Raw genomic sequence first — 22405 nt, 5'->3', positions numbered from 1 at the left:
GACAGTCCCACACTCCTACAAAGTCAGACATCGTTAACATTTCCACATTGCAATAGAAAACTAGTTGAATTTCACAGTATTATCAGTAAAAGTATGTAGAAAACTTTTTTAAATGTCTTTTTTTTTGTCACAAAAATGAATAAAATTCTATTATCATTCTATTTATGCAACTTTCATGCTGGAGCAAATATGACAAGTTGTACCACAACAAACCCCATCAGGAGACTGTCCTGTCCAAATAGAACAAAATTCTCATGTTTCCAGATGGTACTCTGATTATAACACAGGAAATCGTTGTGGTGAACGTGTGCAGATATTTTTTTCATCTCAAGAAAATTTTAGTTTTGGAATATTTTCTGTTCAGTCGTCTCCATTATTTTTTTTAGCACATTGAAATCTGAAGCTCTGTTTGAACATGAATATCTCAAAAACTATTAAAGATAAAACCATGACAATTTCAAATATATATGTTTCACAGTATTATATATGTTCAAACTTTGTAGCATAAAATTTTTATGCAAATCGGATTCAGCCAAGCAGAAGTCCTGTGTTGGTTTGAAATGAAATGACCTATTTATTGGTCCTACCCTTCTCCCTGTCTGTTGCACTGAACATAAAAGAGCACCCTGACCCTCACATGTATCCCTCATCTAAACTTTGCATAATTTTTCTTGTTTACTTAGGTATCTTTCTCTAAATAGCCTGATTGCGTGCCTTGTCCTATTCTGTAAGTTGGGTATTTTTTTAAAGGAAATAAAGTACAAAAAAACATGTAAATAAAGAAACCTAATTTTCCCAGCTATGTGTTTTCATTTCTCAAAAAACTTAAAACATAAACAGCTTATTGGATCACTAACTAAGCAAGAAAGAAATCTGTGAATGAGCTTCTCCCATTTTCAGCCATTTCCACACCATCATAGAGTGCCATTATGCCATTATAGAGTGACCATCTAACTTTTCCAGTTCTGTCCTGGTGATTCCCCCCACCACCCTTGGGCTTGGACTCCTATCCGGTGCCACAGAAGACTGGTACACATGTAACAGAGCCAAGACATGAATTTGTGCTGTCAGTTGCCTAAAAAGGAGAAACATCAGTGCTGGAAAAAAATAAGCATGAGCCAGAGGAATGTTACATGTCATCCTGCTGTCATACTGATTATATCATTGACATTTACACCACTGAATTACACTGATAGGTTCGTAGGTGTTCATGCAGAAGTATATGTCAGGTGCAATAGAAAATCACTGCTGGAGCTAAATGATGTTGTATTTGAAGAAACTGTGGAAAGCATTTTAGCAAAAGATGAACTAAGTGAATCTGATCTTTTGCCTCTCTTGAGCAAAAGCACAAGGTTGAGCTCGGCAGTGGAGCTTTAAAACACCGTGGTAGACAACGATCCAGCGACGAACAGCAGTCACCTCCTGGCTTAAATGCTGCTCCCCTTAATGAGACACCTGGGTCTCATCTCCCGAGGGCGTGGACCAAGGGCATGAACCCACAGTGAGTTCCGCCCCGGCGAGAGAGAAGAGGAAGAGAAACAGAGAGGGCTGATCAGCGTGCAGCTGATCCGCCTGGCCGTGACATTTGGAGCTAATCTTTAACTCCTAATCCTTTTGAAACTCTTGATCCTTTTGAACCTTCATGCCGTGCCTCGGACTGAATTGTATCATCACTGAATTACACAAACTTAAAGTCAGGAGCAGTTTTATTTAGCGCTGCATGCACCTTTCTTGTGGTGTTATTTTCTATAACCTTTGAGCAACTAATAATGTCTCACACTGTGTAGGAATTATATATGAGGCGGTTTCTCTGTATGCACAGCTTTCAATAGCGCTGGATGTTTGACTTTCTTGCTTGAAAGAAAATGTTTTGGATAGCTGCAGTTAAGTTACACAGGCAGTCTTCTCAGTAAGAAATTCTCCTCTTACCCCTAAACAGCCAATATGATGTAAAAATGCTCTTGAAGAGACACTTTCCACTAAGTAACAGTGAAGCTGTTTCTAACTAATCATTTAGAATACACAACCTTCACTAAGCCTCTAATTTTTTAAAAGAGCTTTAAAAATCCTCTGAGACAAGTTTGTACTTTAGCCTCTCGTCTGATGAGAGATTCAAACTGCAAAGCCTGATGTGCAATTTTCATACATTTCATAAATGTATGAAAACAACTCTGACCTGCTGGAGCAGGGACACCGGTTCTCTCCAGTGGCACTAACTGTTGAACGGTCCATCCAATGAATGTTCACTTAGTTTGAGATTTCAAATGTGTATGTCAGTGCTTGTTCCTGTGGCTGGATATATAAAAATATTAAGGTGGTGGCACTTTACATTCAGAGGTAAAGACCTGATCACCTTCACGCAGTGGTCTTAATGTTATTGCTGACTGGCATACAGTCAATCAGCCTTCTGATTTCTTTAAAAAGCAGTGGTTTATCAGCATAAGTACAACCTTCCTTGCTTTCAGACTGTTCTCTGCACAAGCATTTTCCCTCAGATTATAAAGGGTGGTTTGGAGCATAACAGGCTGTCTTGTAAAATGTTCGCCTTTATAAGATTAATGGATGACTGGGTTGGTAATTATCCAGGTGTGTTCCAGTTTGACACCATCATGTTGTGTGACTTGAACTTTTAATTGCATATTTACTTATAACAGAGAGCTTTGTTGTGATCAATGTGCAGCACACACGAATTTTTAAATTTGTGTGCCATAAATGATGGATTCCTGTAGATGTGAGTAAAGACTAATTATCCAGGTTAATTTAACACTTATCGCTCAAGGACTTCAATATGCATGTGAATTTTAGAGAGTTTAAAGGTGAACGTTTATAGTTAATTTAGACGAATACATCAGGTCCATTGCGACCAATCACTCCGCTGCGGTGCCTAATTATGCATCACTAATAAATTGCGCACTGAAAAGGCGAAAATCACCAGATCTCTACGTGTCCTTTCGAAATGCACCTAAAATAGCCACACATTAGATGTAGCCTATTAATCATGCATGGTAGTAATTACTGGCTCGTGTGTAAAAGTGTTGGATGGCAGCTATGCGCTCCCGGGTTCATCCGGAGTACGCGCCAAGCCTGGAGACTGGACTGTGATCAGTGTCCGGAGCTTGAACAGAAGCGCGCACGGAGAGGGCGTCCTGGAGGACAGCAGCGATGCCGGAGCCGCCTATATAAGAGCCGCCAAGATGCCCCCGATCATTCGTCCACTCGCGCTTTTTCAAGACATCTCCCCTGACCGCAGCGCACAGCTCGCGCTCTGCTCCGCTCTCACATGCAGACTGACACTTTCCAGCAGCGGCGCACAATCACGCCCAAGCGCGTTTAGTGGATTTCTCCGTCCTGCGCTTCGCCATGCGCGGCGGCCAGCGCGGATTTCAACATCTGAACTTTTGGAAAGAGGAGTCCCGGAGCGCACAGCGTGCTCAGCTCAAGCGGCGCGTTTCCAAGTGACTGCAGAGCGCGCCTGTCTGGCACAGACTCCACGTTAAGTTGTGAGTATAAGAAGAGGAGACCGAGGTTAGGGTTAGCGAGCAGCCAGCGGACTCTCCGGACACGGACAATGGAAACCTTCAGCGTGTCAGTGAACGGCGTGTCCTACACCGTGGCACCTGAACTCTCCACCCCCGATGATCCCTTTAACGGACCCCTCAAGAACATCGCGCCCTGGAACTTCACCATCCTGGCCGTTCTCATGTTTGTGGTCAGCTCGCTGTCTTTAACCGAAAATTTCCTGGTCATGTTTGTCACTTTCAAGTTCAAACAACTGAGGCAGCCCCTGAATTACATTATAGTTAATCTGGCCATCGCCGACTTTCTAGTCTCCCTCACCGGTGGAGTAATAAGTTTCCTGACTAACGCCAGGGGTTATTTCTTCCTCGGGAAGTGGGCTTGCGTCCTGGAGGGCTTTGCAGTTACTTTTTTCGGTAGGTTAACACTTTCCCCCATCCTGTTACTGTAATGGCAGAGATGAATGAAGCTCCACGTTCCATAGCTGTAGCTGTCAGAGTGGCTCCTTTTACTGCAAAAAAGAGCTGCTGTGCGTGCGAGTAAAACAACTCCACGTGGTGTTATTCGACTTTGTCACTAAACGCTTGTTAATAAATTAGGGCATCTAGAAGCCATGTCAAATAAAGAATCAATCCCTCTAACTGACAGAACATTCCAGCCTCAGGAACTTTGCTTGCTTTCCTTGGACAAGATTCAAACGATGAAAGCACTACTTTCTTACAGTGACAGGAGAAATGTTGAAATAATAAATGCATTCTGGCATCCATCAATGTGTAGACTGATTTTAAATGTTTATTTATTTAAACAGCTCAAGACTAATATTTAAAAATCCATTCTATCTGACACACACCCTTTAAACCTCAGTTGTAACCAAGACACCAAAAGCACAAGGATCGGGATGATAGACATTTCTGGCCAAAGTAAAACTATAACTCCAAAATCAATGTCAGTCTCACTGTTAACTTGAAGTTTGATTCTTTTGAGGGCTGTTTTATAAACTGTGCATTATGTTTAAACTGAACCTGGATAGTATTTGCTTCCTGCTGCTGTGTGAGTCCAGAGTGTAAAGCAGTATTTAAAGCGATCCTGGTACAGAAGCCTTCTCACACACTTTTGTACATGACTTGCTTTAAGTAGGTTACCAGCGCTGTGACCACCAATAACCAAGTAGGTGGGTTGGAATGGCATGCAGAGGTTCCCATGCTGTGTGGGATCATGGGCATCTGGTGAGACACCTGCAGTACATAAAGTCTGAATACTTAATCATTTTATGCAAAGCCTTATTAGATTTGTGACATGGTTTCAGAGAGGAATGGCACATGAAGTAAAAGGATGATTTTGTCTAAGTCTGTAAAACTGACAGTCTGTCAACAGGAAATATTAATTTATAATGAATTTATATTTTCATGCAACTTAATGAGAATATTATCAAATTACTGTCACGTGTGGTGCTTTAATGAGCCAGCTTATTGCAGTACTGTATATGCTCTTTACCAGAACTGCATTATGCAGTGCATTAGTTGATGGCATCTGTACCCAGAGCTTACACACAGACAGTGATGTTAAATAACTCCAGAAATCAATGTATTGATCTCTATTTGCTCCATGATTATAACGTGTTGTGTGGGCTATTTGTGGGGACAAATTGCTGTAATGCGCTGCATTGCAACCCTGTCGCGTACAGTTATTACTGAATAACAAACAAATGACTTGTGTGGCCATGTGCTGGAAGGCTGAACAGATTTTGATCCTAAGCTGCAAAGTCTAGATGATAACTGAAGAAGCTGCGCTGATACATGATCAATAACCCGCTGAAGTGAAGCGCACATCTTCCATAGGCTCATGGTGAAAAGCCACTCGAATGTTTTTGCTTTAACAGCACTTTTAAGTGATTAACTGCAGTGTCATTGCTATTATTCGTGTGTGCGTGTAAAAGGGTGTGGGTAAATATGAAAGTCATTACATTAGGTGAGCTTCTCCCCTCGAACAGGGTGGATGCTCCAATTAATATTCTACTCAGGGGGAGAATGTTTTCTGTTTGTGTCTATTTTTAGGTCTTTGTACTGCCCCTGTGCTGTACAGATAAATACATTAAATCTTAATGGGTAAAAACTGAATTCTTCTAGAAAAACCCTCCTTTGATGTTCAGTTATCAGAACTTTAAAAGCTATAAAACCACCGTCGGGAGTAATGGTATGAATGTATTTGGGAACCTATATACCAGAGGCTTTTGTTTAAATGTGTGATAATTGAACACCTTCGTTTATGCCCCTGTCTTTAGTTCTCCCCAGTGACACTAGCAGAAATACACATGAAGAATCTCACTGTGGAGAGATAAGCAATTAGCTCTTCTATGAGAGAGACTTATTACCACAATTAAATACTGCCTTTTTAAAACAAAGCTCATTAGGGGATAACCTAATGTACCCATCTCAAATCATTAAACTATATCAGCACCAGGGCAGCTGCTTTTACCCAGACCTCGTGCAAATCTGGGATGTTGCTGTGTATCACTGGTAAATGTCCCACTTGGCTCAACCACATTGACCTCCTGCTGTTTCCCTAAGGGATCGTGGCCCTCTGGTCCCTGGCTGTCCTGTCCTTTGAAAGGTTCTTTGTGATCTGCCGACCTCTGGGTAACATCCGACTGCAAGCAAAGCACGCGATCCTGGGTCTTGTGTTCGTTTGGTCCTTCTCCTTCATCTGGACCTTCCCTCCAGTGCTGGGATGGAACAGATACACTGTAAGCAAGATTGGGACCACCTGTGAGCCCGACTGGTGAGAAATGAGCACTTCTCACACACAAATCCCATTTAGAAAAAAAGCCAAACTTATTTCCTCAATACCCAAAAAGTATTTCAATGCTAGAGGTTTTTGCTTTGGGGCAAATAACCCTGTTGTATACTTAAGAAAGCAGGGTTTGATTGACCTTAACAGAAAATTGTGATTTGAGTTGAACTTTAATTCTTAAGACCGTTTTTCCTTACTCACATCATGCACCAATTCAAAATCAATGGCTGTATTTGGTTAAATATAAACAACTGTTGGTTTGTGAATCATTTTTTTTGACCACTTGGTGGCGTCATAAGAAACTCTCAAACCATAGCATGCAATCCAAAATAGTGATGTCGCTGGTTGGAGCATGAAACCTCCACATTAGTGTTTAGGTTGCTATGATGATATTTGTTTTTCTTTTAATCCAGAATTGACCATTTTTTTAATGAGATGGTAGAGTGCTAAGCTAATTGTTAGTGCTAATAAGTTTACTTGGTTAGCAAGTATTATGCCTTAGCTTTATGAATGCAAAAAAACAAATAAACCAAGAAACAAACAATATAGTTTTTGCTCTGTTTTGGTTCTGAGGGAAATATCTTGAGATGTAAATGAATATGTGACTGTTTGGTGTTGGGCAGATAAGGTGTAGCGTGTTTCTCCAAACTGAATGAAGTTCAGTGTGGTACTGAGGCAGTTGGTCATTTAACCCAAGCAAGTTTACAAGGGCTATAATACTCAAAGACAATGATGAAGGGTCATTGAATGTGAGTATGTCCCTAAGATTGTCTTTACATGTACTTAAGTCACCTGATGAGGTGCAACATGTTGATGGCAGAATTTAAATGAATTAATGTTACTGGATTTTAGGTGTTTATGAACCTCACTGGTTCAACGTTAACCTTAAACAATGTGTTTTACATAGAAACGGAGCAGCCATTCTTCCCTCAACCCTGTCACTCAGCTCTATGTCGCTCTTTCAGCCATGTTAGCTTGCTGTGTCCTAATTTTTGTTATAAAAAAAAAAGAGGTCTCCTCTAACCTCGGCCCTCAGGGCGTCATCTGGGTAGTGCTATTTAGCTGCTTTGATCAAAGGCGTGCAGATATGGGCTGAGAGTTTGCCCGAAGCCCCGTTGGAGAACCACTGCTTAGAAGAAGCGCCAGGAGAACAAATTGTCCACACAATGCAATTAAGACATCACCTTATGGAGATACCAACCACATATATAATCCCCTACATTTCTGGCTGCACACGGTGTGAGCTGTGTCAGAAAATATTTGGTTAACAGCAGGAGCAGGTGTGTGAGCTTCAGTTGCAACATGCACAGCCTGATAAATTTTAAAAGCCTCATTTATGTGCATCTTTTTATATGCATATATGTATATATGCAAATATTCAGTGCTGGAAGCGTTGGCTTTTGAAGGACTCGCATGTTGCCACAGAACTGTCGGCAGGTAGCTGCACCCTGCACGGAGTCTACTAACTTTATCCTACTGACTTTCTTTGAAATCCCCTCTACTGCTCAGGTGTTCTGTAGGATATTTAGTACAAAGATACATGCAGAGGTGGGAGGTTGTCAGCTCAAATCCCTGGGCTTGATCAGAAGATCTGCATGTATGGCACATATTATTCACCCTCTACCATACGCTCATTACAAACTATCATGTATACTGTTTTGGAGGTTTGCCTATTGCTCTGTTTCCTTGTCAACTAGAGACACTAGCATATTGTAAATATGTGAGTACAGCATTGTGCAATGTCATCTACATGTCAAATCATTCAAAACTCTATCACCTTGCAGTACAACATAACATTAAGGAGGATACATTTAAGTTTAGGTAGTTTAAGTAGGATGTGGTTGGAGGTTGAATTTTCACGAGCTTGTTTTCCTTGTTTTTAATATATTTATGCACAATATGGCTACAGCAGAAGCCCAAGTCAGCAGATGATAGCTGATGGTTTCCCAGACTGCATCTTTCTTTCACAAATCTAAATTACACAAATCTCATATATTAGTTTCAAATACTCCATATGTTCCCCTTTTATTATCAGCGACTCAGTCTTCAGCATGGACGATACCAGTGTTGGCTAAATTTATGGAAAGATGATTTTTTTTAGAGAATGCTGAAGTTCTTCTTCCAGGATTCTGGAGCTGTCGCTAACTCACAAGCATTTTTGGTTTCCCACTGCTGCAACTTAAGTTTGTGAATGTGAGAGCTCAAGAACGAAGCAGTGTAGGAGTTTCAAATTGATTGAATGAGAATAACTTGAGAATAAGGTGATGTAAGATGTTGAATTTCATACCATAGGTGCATGAACTATAGGCTGAAGAGTATTTTTTGCATCTGCAGCTGTTATCCAGACAGAGTGGGACACAGGCGGGTCCAAAACTAAGAAAGTTCTGATGGTCACAGGTCAACCTTTTAATTATGTTCATGCTCTCAGCCACATATATTCTCAGTTTAATTTGAATAATCAGAGGTTTGTGTGTCGGTGATCACAGTGTATTTTATAGGAATTAGGGCTTCTTTCTAATAAAATATTTGTTATTTTATTGTTTTTTAAAAACCTGTCACACAAAACATGAAACATGAAAAGTTTATTTTTCCTTCTTCCATTTTCATAGCACACATTTTTTAACAAAAAACCCCAAAACGAGAATGTTTCATTATAGTATATAGTCCAGTTACTTCTGTCTAGCTTCATGCAAAAACTTGGGTGTTTTAAACTTATATTTTATGGTCTGAGCAATAATGTAATGTTTCTGTAACAGATTGGATTGAAATATCATTCTTTCCCAGTGTGAAGCAGCACTACTGTTTCCGACAATGTGAATGAAGAGATTTTCTCTGGCAGGCATGCTGTTGGAGAAAAAGCACACCAGCTGGTGGTGGAAAGCAAGATCCTGAGTTGCTGACATTTTTGAGTTGTCAGCAACAGTGCAGGAATTCACCTGATTAAAAATGACTCTTGGAGGTGATTTCAATGCTGTCTGTTTATATGCAGAAGTGACTAGGTAATTGAATTGTAAGCTAATTTGGCCCACTGAACAGTAGATGGCACTAATGAGGAAAATGTCCTGCCCCTCAGAGGGTTGAATACATGCATATTGCTACAGTTTCAGGATTCCAGTGAGTTGCTGTCACAGGTCCGAGGATTTCTGTACAAATCTACCAATTTCCTACAACTCTTCTGTCCTCTAAACACAACTTCAGTGTTTGATATTTAGCACCATGGATTCCATAAATGAATGAGGTGTGAAATGTTGCATTGCAAATCTCCAACTGAACCACACTTCAAACCCCACCCTCTGGTGTTTTGAGCCACAGAAATTTGTGTCAGCTGTGAAATTACCCTTTTGAACTGAAGCTCAAATGAGGTGCAGAAGTATTTTTTTTAAATTTTGTTTTCTTTGAAAAACCTCAAAATGACAGTTTGTTCTGAATTTAGATCGGAATTCAACTCAATTTTATTTATACAGCATCAAATCACAACAACAGTCATCTCAAGATGCTTTATATCGTAAGGTAGACCCTACAATATTACATATATAGAGAAACCCAACAATCATATGACCCTCTATGAGCAAGCACTTTGGCAACAGTGGGAAGGAAAAACGCCCTTTTAACAGGAAGAAACCTCCGGCAGAACCAGGGAAGGGCGGCCATCTGCTGCGACCAGTTGGGGTTGCTGCAGATGGCCTTATTTAGATTTAATTCTCGCAGGGAGTCACAGGTAGACACAGTGACATTAATTTAAAATGGAGTCAAACTTTTTTTTCTGTTCATCTCTGAACAGGTATTCAACCAACATCACAGATCACAGCTACATCCTTACTTTCTTCGTCACCTGTTTCATTTTGCCTCTCGGGGTGATTTTCTTCTGCTATGGGAAGCTCCTACGGAAGCTCAGGAAGGTCAGTTCTTACACACACACACACACACACACACACACACACACACACACACACACACACACACACACACACACACACACACACACACACACTATCATTTTTACAGTTTTACAAAATTACAGAAAAGTTAAGAAGGAGAGCTCAGAAGGAAGGATGACAGAAACCAGACTTCAGCGCTGTACTGATGTCATCATTGTGACTCAGTAAATTACTAGTTAAGATGTTTCTTAATTTGGAGCTTTTATTACAGGGAATATCAGGTACTGGATGACTGCTCATTGCAGCTGACAGTACTATTACTCATCTCTCAAATAAGCGTCAGGTTATAATGGCTGTTGTCCACCTACACGGAAATGACTGGATATTACTGATCAGCTGATGGACATGTACAGTTATGTAAAAAAGAAAGTTTTCACACAACTCTGAGAAACTAAGCACAATCTTACGGCTTCTGTAGGAATTCAGAGGGGAAGTAGCAGTCAGATGCCTGTGGTCAATTATTAATTTGATTAGCAGTTATTGTGTGACTGCCTCTATAAAAGTTAAAGTTCTGGCAGTTTGCTGGTCTGGAGCACCAGTGCTGCAATCTTTCCAGGAGCGGACGTCCCAGCAAATGCATGACTGCATACATTTTTATGTTGCTGTCAGGTATCACATGGTCGTCTGGCCACTGCCAGGAAACCAGAGCGCCAAGTGACCCGCATGGTGGTGGTGATGATCGTGGCATTCATGGTGGGTTGGACACCATACGCAGTCTTCTCCATATTGGTCACAGCACATCCAACTATTGAACTGGATCCAAGACTGGCTTCTATCCCAGCCTTCTTCTCCAAGACAGCTGCCGTTTACAATCCAATCATCTATGTTTTCATGAACAAACAGGTAAGTAGACATTTTTAGAGCCACTGCATCATAGTTTCACTTTAGTCACACTAAGTGTTGCTTTACTTTAGTCTGGCCATTCCTTCCTGGAGACACATTACTGCTTGTGTCACATGAAAGCTGTTGAACTATAGAGGTGGGTTTATTCTGTTGTTTTGTAGTGTCGGCCTGTTTCTCAGTGCACGGTGAATGACTGAAGTATAAAATCCACAGTGCACAACTGTCTGCTTAAAAAAAAGGTGTGAGGCTTACCACTGTAAAACGGCTGCTGCTGACATTTCTTCATGTCATTTACTTAATTTTTTATTTTACTCTGTGCTCTCTTGCTCTGTTCTCAGTGTAAGGGACTAATACCTGGATTTTCACTGCAGCTTTTGAAAGAACTAATAAAGGGAGATTTTTTTGACACATAATGTATAGACTTTAAACACCCATCACCTTGGATGTGTTTTATTCCCTTGATGGCATAAACCATTTTCTATATAAGACACTCGTTCTTTATGCAAAGCATTTAATAAATATTGGTAGTTGATGCTTGCTTCCAAATACCACCATATTTAAAGCACTATTTAAATGTCTTAATTAATTTCTCATTGTCTACATAACATTTTTCATACATGTGCTTGTCAAAGGGCCTAGATCAGACTATTGCCTGTAGTCTGTTGCATGTCGTCCATCTCCATCAGATTGCCCCACTTTGCTGTTTAAGTAGGTCAGCCAGACCCACTGAATGTAAATAACACCTAGCCGGCAGGTCTAAACACCCAACTGCTAATGCTCATAACAATCAAGTGACCTCTACTGCTTGATATTTTTCCCTCTCTGTGTCTCTGTTGGTTACATAACAAGATGAGGTAAAGTAGAGGCTGGAGGTGACTTGATGCATGACTACTGCAATATATCCCTGTAGTTCTAGAGGAAGACCACCTCCAGTTACATTAAACCTCAAAAAGCTAAAAGGTGAAAAAAAACTTTCTACATTCATAGAGCACCATAGCTGTCATGACTGTGTTGTGTGGAAGGCAGGAGGAGGACTCTCAAACGGAAAGGTAAACTCAAAGCCGAAGCTTTACTTGCTGAGAAAACAACAAATACAACAAACTAAACTGGAAACTAGAAACTCAGACTAGAAAACAAGAAAACAAACCAGGAACAGGACCCAGCAACAGACAGAGACAAACACAGGGCTTAAATATACAAGCAGGACAACACGAGGATGGGGGACATCCAGCTGGGACAAATGAGGCCTAACAAGAGAAGGGGAAGCAAAACTAGTTACACTGCACGCAGGACACGGACTATCAAAATAAAACAGGAAGCATGACGTTCATAAAGACGCAGACTAGACACTGAGATGTGGAAATGGACTCGGGAACAGAGGAAACATGAAGCACAGAGACAAGGGAGGCACAGAAATAGAACAGAAAAAACAGAAACCAGGAACTATAAGTGCAATACAAACAGAAAACAGTAATTCAAAGAGTACAAGTTAAACAAAAAACACTGGGGCACTAGACCCAGTGCCATGACAATAGTATAATTGGAATTTATTTCAATTCATGCTTTAAACAGGCTTTACTCTCTCAATGTTAGTTTAATTATTGAGGATCTAAAAAAGCAAAATAACCCCCCCCCCCCAAAAAAAAAAAAAACCCCGTCCTAATCTTGACGGTTCTGGAGAGTACTACAATGTACATTTTGTCCACAGGATCTTGATCTCTATTCAGGAAATCAAATTCTTTCATCCAACTCCCTCTGCCATTGACTCAGTTTAGTAAAAATCAAATCAAGAAAGCACAAGTACCAGCTAAAGTACAAGGGAGTACCTTAGCCAGGCATACCGGAGAACTGATAGCTTGCATTTTGAAAGATAAAGTGCATAATTGGAAAGGTGGTCTCTAAGGTAACAGATGACCAGAAGCATGTGATACAGCATATTTACTTTTCTTGTGTAATAATAAGTCCACAGGTACAACTTGGCGAACCAGAAGAGCTGCAAGACCAGAAAGGATTCTTAGACCATAAAAATATAAGAAAACAAAAATGAGTCCAACAGCCAGCAATAAGAAAAAAGAAGGTTTTGTTGAAGTTGCACAGCTCAGTTTAGTTAAAGATTGAATTAATTCACAGTATTTGCAGTTAAAAAGTTCTTATAAATATAAATATGTCCTGCTTGCCCATGACCTCAGTTTGTCACCAGAACAAATTGGTGTAGTCAGAGTTTCAGCTTTCCAAACCTTAGGGTGTTCTTAAACTTTAAAGAAGGTGGAAGTATCTGCTATAAAGAACTAATGTGTTTCAGGCCAATCGTTTTGCCATTAAAGAGATCTTTTATGACCTGTTTCTCTATGTGGGAGTGCTTTAAAGTTACTGTTTTATTGGAGGAAAGCTTTATACAACCATTATATATATAAAAAGCTACAACATATTTTAGGTCACAGGAGGAATCGCTATTGAATGCAGCACTGCCATAACGGCAGCCTTGTGCTTTTTCATGACATCGGAGGATAGCAGAGGTGTTGCTCTCACACTCTGAACAGCACTGCTGCTTTGAGGGGGGCAGTTAGGAGGCTTGCACCATTAAATTAGATAGGTCACCGAGGGTTGGGAATGATTTTTTCTCCTCAAGACTACACAGAGTGGGAAGCGGAAAAAGGGATCAGGGATTTTTAGTGTTGATGGAATGTGAAATCAATGATTGAAATCAATGACTGCTAAAAAATGGCTGTATTCTTAAAGGTAACACTGGTGTCAGTTCCACTGCTGTTGTGTCTTTCTGAGCAGGTGCACACCTCCCAGCCACCGTCAGAATCAGCTGAATCAGCGTAACAGAACAAGCAGTAGTAACCTAGCTGTAAATGGGTTTTCAATACAGTGAAGCAACATGAAACTTCTGAATTTAAACCTAAACTGCTGTCAAGCTTTTAAATGCCACTGGAGCACATTTGATTCTTGGGTGGATGAGAGGCAGAAGAAGAACCCCAAATTACTGTCATGATTTGCACAAGGCTATTTTTTTTTTTACCACAGGATCCCCATGTTCTGTGAGACATCTCCCAAATTATAAGAAGTCCTGAGGAGATACTTGTCCTGCACCTTATGGGCATAAGGTGCAAAAACCTTACATTTTTCAATTCACATCTAGTTGACCGTGCATACAGCTACAGTTTCCCCTTTTTTCTCTGTTACATAACTGTACACATCATGACTGGTTAAATGTCTCCAGGTGAGACAGGAAGAACTCCATCTCTTCTCTCTTCATGGATTTTCCATCTGGCATTTCTTTCTGCAGAACTGCATCTGAGTAATGGTGGCACATTGACAGCTGTCAGCACATCACTAATGAGGAAGCTTTACCTCACCTGCCTCGTCGAGCGCTGACAAGATACCAGCCTGTGTTTATGTTCGTGAGAAATGGAGCCCTCAGACACAAATGCAATCTCTTTAGAGGGGTTCACATAAGTAAACCACTTTAATATTGTGGACACCTTGTAGAGCTGATCTTCTTCATGGTCACCTCTGTACAGTCAAACTTCATGATATACAGTTATAGTCACTCTGGTTCCCTGCTTTGGTCATAGGAACAAGCAGTTTGCTCTTAGCATCAGAATCAGATACTTTTCAGCTCTGTTTTTCTTTGCTTGTTTTCTCTTTTTTCTTTCTCAACAGGTGATCCAGGTGATTGACATATGTATTTTTTGTCTGTTTGTTTTGTTGGTTTTTGGTTTTTGCCCTTTATCACTGTCCCTCTTCCCCGCTCTTTTTCTTTCCCTCTTTCTTTCTCCCTTTTCTTTTCCCCAGTCAAGTCTGTCCCGTGTTCAGCAAATGAAAATAAAATAAACAATTAAAGCAAAGGTGAATCAAATAGACCAATACGGCAAGGCTGGGACGGTCCATTTGGTAAAGTAAATCCGTTGGGCATCTTTCTTTGCCTTTAGACAATAATTTTGATGGCAAAAGAACCAAACGGGACAGGCAAAGAAAAAAAAATCAGATACTTTTTTAATACCTAAGAAAATTATGGTAAATGGACTGATTCTTAAATAGCGCTTTTCTACTCTCCCGGAGTACTCCAAGCGCTCTATACAACATGCCTCATTCACCCATTCACACCCACTCATACAAGCACTTCTAAACTCAAGTGCAAACTAAACTACATTCACACACATTCATACTCCGATGAATGCATCGGAGAGCAACTTGGGGTTAGTATCTTGCCCAAGGATATTTGGCATGCAGACTGGGGAAGCCAAGGATCGAACCACCAACCTTCCGATTAGTAGCCACAGGTGGTAGAGCAGATCTCTTTAGACCAACTGTCAATAAGAATAGTAACAGACTGAACTAAATTAAACAATTTATTACAAAGTTTACAAATGATAAGAAATACCTTCAATACATATAATTACCTTAATTATAAATATCCAGAATTTAACAGAGATGAAATATATGTGATTGACATTTTACTCTAACCTGTACATATTTGTTATTTCTTATTTTCAGTGTAGCGCATGTGCAAAAAGGTGTAACTATTGCACAGTGTGCATTAGATGGATGAGTTGTACAGGCAGAAATGACTTCCTGTGTCATTCAGTGGTGCATTTGAGTAATCTCACTGAGCGTGCTCCTGTGATTGGCCAGCACGTCATGGAGTGAGTGGGAGGTATTGTCCAGCATTGTCCGTATGTTGGACAACATCCGCCTCTCCGACATCACCTTAGGGGAGTCCAGCTCCATCCCTACAACATTACTGGCTTCGCAGATCAGTTTATTGAGTGCTTTAGTCCTACCAAAGGAAATAAATATAAATGATCTTAGTTGCAGAGATGCATTGACTTGTGATTTTGATTACTGTTTAGATCATTTGTAAGGAACAGGAGAAAAAAAAGAGTCTGCAAAGGCAGTGTGCAATATTGTACATGTGTGCATATAGCCTCAACTAATTTCCATCACCAGTCTAGTTGGTCATAAACATGTATAGCTGATAAAGGAATGTTAAAAAAACAGCTCTCCCCAGCAAGTTGAGTAATCTGCATTTTGCTCTGGACTATTGCCCTGGATCTGTATATGTAAATACTGCATTAGTTACTGCTGTTCATTGTGTCTGTCAGTGTGGTCCTGTTATTGCTCGTGGGTAGCATTACTTCCAAATGCATGTCTGTCTTGTACCAGATCCAGTCGTGTGAGAGATACTCTGAACACACTGTGTAACAAACACTTTAATAAAATGTTATTTGTATCAAACACACCAGCAATTAACCGTGACATTTGTTCGTTCAGCAGCAAATTCAGAATCAGATAAGTCAAATAACAGAGGTGGTTACAGTAAGTGTGGCTGAAAGTAAACATTAGCGTTTGGCTAACAGTAGCTAATAAGTTATTTAAACAGGGCATTTCATCATTACATGATATTTCAATGTGAACATGGCATAAGAGGTTCTAATCTGTTATCTTGCTCTGTGTTCAGTTCAGGAAGTGTCTTATCCAGCACTTCACTGGCGTGGGGACGATCCCTGATAGCAACCTGAATCAGACCTCTGATCGACCTGGAATCACTGCCGAGAGTCACACGGGAGAGATGTCAGCCATTGCTGCCCACATCCCCGTGGGCAGCACCACGTCACCCAGATCGGACTTCAGATCTGATTCTCCAACCGACTGCGGTTCATTTGCTCAGCTTCCCATTCCAGAGAACAAAGTCTGCCCAATGTAACACTAGGCTTTACCCCGATAGGTGTTCTCTTTCCCTGAGCGTGAATAGACACCCTTCTGTAGACGCCCCACCCTCACCCTGTGTTTCAAGGACAATTAAGGGTTAGCAAAAAGTAAGAAACTTTATGGTCCAGAGTATTCTGGTAGATGTTCAGTTTATTATTGGAAAAAAAAGACTTGGGGGAAAGAACTGTAGAGACTGAACTGCTCAGAGCTTTACCCTGTAGATATCCTATAAATATTTGCTCACCAGTGCTCCTCTGTCCCGTTATTCAAGAATGTCTTGGATGTTCTCTTGACCATCACGGCACAATGGAGGGCACTTGATTCAACGCGATTCATTCATATCCCAATAAAAAAAAAGGGACTGCAAAACCCACAGACCTTGACATCCGTTAGTTGAGGGCTAGCCAGTGTGTTTCAAATATCACAATGCACCCAGCCTTTCATCTTGTCCTCGCCTTCTCCTTTGAAGCCCCATGATGGTGCCTGCAGAGAAAGCATGTTTTTCTATGCTGTTTCAGTATTTGCTTTGGCAGCAATTTTCATTCATCTCTGTCCGTCAAAAGGACGGAGCAGTCTGCTGAATTTTAATTTTTTTTTTTTGTGTCCCGCGTAAACTAGTTTGGGTCAAAGCTTTTATCTTTTTTGAAGATAGTCAAGAGGGCTTAGAGATGCCAGTCTCCCGTTCCCTCTGTTGCAGATATAGGAGGACAGCATATTAATGAGGTGCCAGCAGTGGATCACCACATACATGCACACACTACAGTCCAATGCTTTGATGTAAGCTCTCTATAGGAACTGTGAAGAAATGCATCAATAATTATCACTAGCAAACAAGTGGGTTTGCTAGTTAGCCATGTATAAAAGCAATGAGTATTCCATCACAAGCACAGTTCAGCAGCAATATTGAAGCTAAATACCATCACTTCAGCACTTCAGCAGTAGCTACAAGTAGATGTAGCAATCAGTGTTACAATATGTCTTCTACTTTGTGGTGCATGTTCATTCATTATTACTGGGTATCTGTCAAAAACACCATCGTATGCTAAGCAGTGATTCACCAGGTATGGTGTTTGTTTACAACGTGTGTTTCAGTCATGTCTGGCCGGGAGTAAAATCCAGCATTTTTAAGCACCAGTGCATCTGTGTCAAGTTAACTGTGACACCAACAACAGTCTATTTTAAAGAGAACTGTCAAATTAGCTTCTGTCCTGTCCTGGAGAAGTTTGTCACAGATTTAATCGCTTCAATGACTGTTACTGCTTTGCTGTCAGGTCCAGAAACTTTAGATACGTGTCTTTGGAACCTAAACCTGCATTAATCAATATGTTTTGTGTCAACAGTGAATAAACTATGTGTGTTGTGAAAGGGTTACTGTTCGAAAAAACACTGAAGACCTGTGTTCTTTTTAGCTCGTTTAGCTTGTAGGTTCATTTTGAAAGCAGCAAACTTTCACTGTGGTTCAATTTTAGAAACGGGTTGCAGATTTCAGAAAAGGTCATTTAACCACCTCTATGCTACCTGGGCAGGAATGTGCAAGACTTCTTTATGAAAATTAATAAAGGAGTCTTATACTTCTGCACCTGTGGCATTTTTTATTCATTCCATATTTAGTGATGAGTTGAAAAAATCCTGTAATGGATACAAATTACAGACAATGTGCGTTAAACATGACGTGAAAGAAAAGCAAACAGAACATAACACAGGGGGAAGTTTTGTTCAGATTAGTCCACCCATTAAGAAGAAGACGGGGTACATTCATGCATGCACTACGATCATTATAGCAAAGATTATCTCAGAGAACTTTTCACTAACATCACGCTCATGGATCAGGAATTTTCACGCAAATTTCCCTTGCCTTACATTTCTAATGCTTTAGCTAGTTTAGACCATTTGAGTCAAGTGGAGATGTACACATGTGTATTTAAAAGCCTACTTTTAAACTTGTAATCTGACAAAAAGGAATCTACCAAATACCTCCACAAGTCATCGCTAAGTCACAAGTACTGTCACCAATTTTGGGGCAAGTCAAATATTAAACAGCAATAAGGACCTCATCAAGAAACCTACAGAAGTGTAGTTACAGTAAAAACTAGTTCTGTATCAGCACAAAGGGAAAGCCCACTAAAGAAGCAATGACCTCTTCTCTAAAACTTGAAAGCCTTAAAGCAGTTTACAACAGCACGCGGGGCTAAAAGAATATTATTCTTTGGAGGTAATTGGAGCTGAGCCCCCCTGAAAATTTGAATCTAGAATCGCCCCTGGATCGGCCGTTAATGACAATGCAGCATCAACCGCTCAGCAGCTCCGCTACCATCGATGGTAGTCAAAAATCCCAACTTTGTGTTTAAGTGTCAACACTCACTGTTACCAGTCAGGACCCTTAAGCATTCTTTTAACGTTTCTCTAAGTCGTGCCACTACTGACACACATACACAAGCTTCAGCAGCAGTGGATACAGCAGATGTATATCGTGGCTTCACCTTGAAGATCCGACAGGATATAAATCAAACAAACCTGCCAGTGTTACATTTTGGTGAAAAGGATTACAGACTGCACTGAATGCTGATGAAGGGAAGGGATACTTCCAACGTTGTAGATGGGTTAAAGCACCTGTTTCTCACCTCTTTACAGTGAGTTGTGTAATACTTATCAGGCATGGCAAGACTTGTTCAGCTGTTTGTTTTTTGTCTCATGAGTACTATTGTATATGTCATTAGATGCACTGTGGTTGTAAAAATGTGTGTATTAAAGTATATATCTATTTTAAAAAAAGCCATAATCTAGTGTTGATTATTTTTTGCCCTGATAAAAATAATCCTAAAAATGTGAACTACTCTGGGGGTGTGATTAACAGCTTTAGATAAGATACATTTCCTGTTTTTTAATTAACACCACAGACTTAGAGCACAGAGATCCTTCCCCACATGTGATGCATCCCCCAAAAATGCAGTTGAGAACCATCAGCTACAAAGAAAAAGTAAAACATGAATTAAGCATCATATCAGGAAATATAAACAGACTATCCTCTGAGGTCTTTAATACTTTCAGAATACTTTGTTTGGTTTTTGTTTTAAGGCTCTAAAAAAGATAATTATCACAGATGATGAGCTTCATGGGGTTGATGAGACAATAAGATAATACAAAACAGGAATCCAGAATTCAAGCACTTAAAGTACGTCGAGACGACTATAATGACTCAGATGGCCGATTGCAGAGGAAGACACAGGTGGAAACGGCAAAGCTGAACACAATCAAGGCACAATTAAAAAAAATAATAATAATATAGGAAGCAAAAAGAAGACAGACTGAGTCCACCATTGAATAACAGCGGAAAACAAATCATGTTGAAAAAAAAGAAGAATGTTGCAGAACACTGTTGATCTGGTGACCTGATCATGACAAGCAACACTAAGCAGAAAAACAACACAGATTCTCTCGAACTCATAATTACACATTAAATGCAACTTGTGTTCATGTCTGACTCTCTCACAGTCCAATAAAGGAGACATGGAAATTACTTACGTACAAATTGCAGTGATCATGTGACACATAGTTTGCACTTCTGTAAGTTTACAGCTGGACAAGTTGCAGGTAAAATTTATTCCTGCAGCAGACAGTCTCACTTAAAGCGCACGGTCAAGAGAACAGCCTAGTAAAAACATCATGCTTCCAGATGATTTGTGTGTGTAACCTCGTCATATTTTTGGAATATTATAGTTTTCACTTCCCTAGCCTGATTTGCAGGGTGAGCAAAGCCAGTTAACAAAAAAGATATTCTGAGTATGTTAAAGTTGCTTCATACCGTGTCTAAGAAACGAAGGGAACACCAGAAAATTATGAACACGAAATAATATCAGCAAAATCACAACAGGGACCAACACTCCACAAATACCTAACATGGAGCCATGACTTCTCACTGGTTATTCTCTCTTTGGCTTATTTTTTGGAGGTTATGCACACTCTCTCCCTCATCACACAGATTACAACTGACAGTAAACAGTACAAACTTGCAAACTGCCTTTCAGATGGATGTAACACTCTAATAAAATCTGCTATTTAACAGTCAGTAGGTTCGACTAAAATAATGAGCGAGCTTGATGTTTTCTGTGGTTGGATTAATTCTTTGTATTGGCACAGGGATGTGCACATAATTCTGAGTAAGCTCAACCAGTTACATATTATAACACATAATCCATCAAGTCCAAGCACACAAAACCAGAATGCATGGCACATTTTACAGACTAGCAGGAACATTACGGCTTGGCTTTCAGTAACAAACGGCATCTTCTTGAGCTTCAAGGAAGAAAAAGGTCTAGTGAGAATTATTATTGTTATTTGACTATCTGGGCAGAATAATTGGTACTTGTGGTGTGTTTTTAATTTACACTCTACTGAGCTTTTTTGTACACTCTCCCCTTTTCAGGCTGTAATGGATGGAGAGGATGGAGGATAGAGAAACACAGTGTGTACATAGTTCTTCAGTCTGAGATCTAAATAGCACAACATAAAGCTACACAAAGAGTCAAAAGGGTCTCTCATGTTAGAAAGAAGGTTTTCTGTCTTCCTTCTCTTTCTATCTTACCTGTCTTCTAAATGGTTGCTTACAAGGTCCTGTCTGCTTTCCACGCAGAAGAAATCAATATTTGGAGCACATGCATGTTGTAAAACCTGAGCAACACATCACAGACTGTATAAACTAACTTATCAGGAAGCAGCGGGAATTTGTTCAGACCCCATTATGGTGCATTCATTGGGACATGTCCTTAATATTTTAAAATACTCTCAAAGACTAACACATGCCAGATCCATATGTGTAGATTAAACGGTGTGATCTGTAATTCATGAGCCGGCAGGAACCTCCACCCCCTCCATCATCTCCTCCCTCTTCTCTGTGCTCTCCTGGTCTGCAACCAGTGCAGACCCAGACGGTGGCAAACAAATGACCCCCCTACTTCATGTAATGGGGGATATTTGTGCAACATTTAATATATCACAGACACAGTGACTCAGTCCTCCAAGCTGGGAACAGTTATTGTAAATTCACACAGTCCATAAATTGTTTTACAAGGTATAGACTGAATGAGAGCACAAAGAAAAATCTGAATGTTTGGTGACATTAATACAGAAAATTTCATTGAAAAGACTTTATTATTTCAGGTTTTGAGCCCTCATGCAAATGTAAATACATACGACTGTTGCATTTAGTTTTAAACTTTGATATACTTACATTAAGCTACATACTGCAAAAAGAATCATATACGTAACATTATTATTCATTCATGTGTTTACATGAAACTTGCTGCTGGAAGTGATTTTTTGATTACTGGTAAATACTGTTTATGGGGCAAATAACTTGTTCTGAAGGATGTCTGGGAACTTCCTTAGAACCATGTCAAGTGGTCTGAGCATCTGACTAGGATACCTCCTGGTGAGGTGTTTCGGGCACCTCCAACTAGGAGGCCCAGGATCGACCCAGGACAAAGCACCTGCTTTAATAATACCTCAGTATCCCACCAGAAAGGTGAAGGAGTGTCTCTGGTACAACCCAGACCCCTCTACAAGATTTTAAAATTTCCATTATTACCAAACACATAATGCAG

At 40.2% G+C, this 22405-nt stretch overlaps 1 protein-coding gene across 1 annotated transcript; it reads left to right on the top strand.

The window, feature by feature from the left end:
• Nucleotides 1–3568: 3568 nt before the first annotated feature.
• On the top strand, nt 3569–16800 carry valopa (vertebrate ancient long opsin a). Its single transcript, XM_085369555.1, has 5 exons — nt 3569–3932; nt 6084–6294; nt 10088–10205; nt 10854–11087; nt 16555–16800. The coding sequence occupies exons 1-5, from the start codon at nt 3569–3571 to the stop codon at nt 16798–16800; spliced, it is 1173 nt and encodes a 390-aa protein (XP_085225681.1).
• The last annotated feature ends 5605 nt before the right edge of the window (nt 16801–22405 follow it).

Source organism: Diplotaxodon limnothrissa, linkage group LG13, assembly GCF_057381915.1.
Source record: "Diplotaxodon limnothrissa isolate DT_005_m linkage group LG13, D_limnothrissa_male_GT1.1, whole genome shotgun sequence".
NCBI lineage: Eukaryota > Metazoa > Chordata > Actinopteri > Cichliformes > Cichlidae > Diplotaxodon > Diplotaxodon limnothrissa.
Note: the sequence above shows the minus strand (reverse complement) of the source record. Positions and strands in the feature narration are given on the sequence as shown.

Bases quoted from the DNA above. Each gene is read 5' to 3' on its own strand.
- valopa (XM_085369555.1), top strand. From the start codon at position 3,569: ATGGAAACCTTCAGCGTGTCAGTGAACGGCGTGTCCTACACCGTGGCA. The intron at 6,295-10,087 runs GTGAGAAATGAG...ATCTCTGAACAG, and splicing joins ACCACCTGTGAGCCCGACTG to GTATTCAACCAACATCACAG. The intron at 10,206-10,853 runs GTCAGTTCTTAC...TGTTGCTGTCAG, and splicing joins TCCTACGGAAGCTCAGGAAG to GTATCACATGGTCGTCTGGC.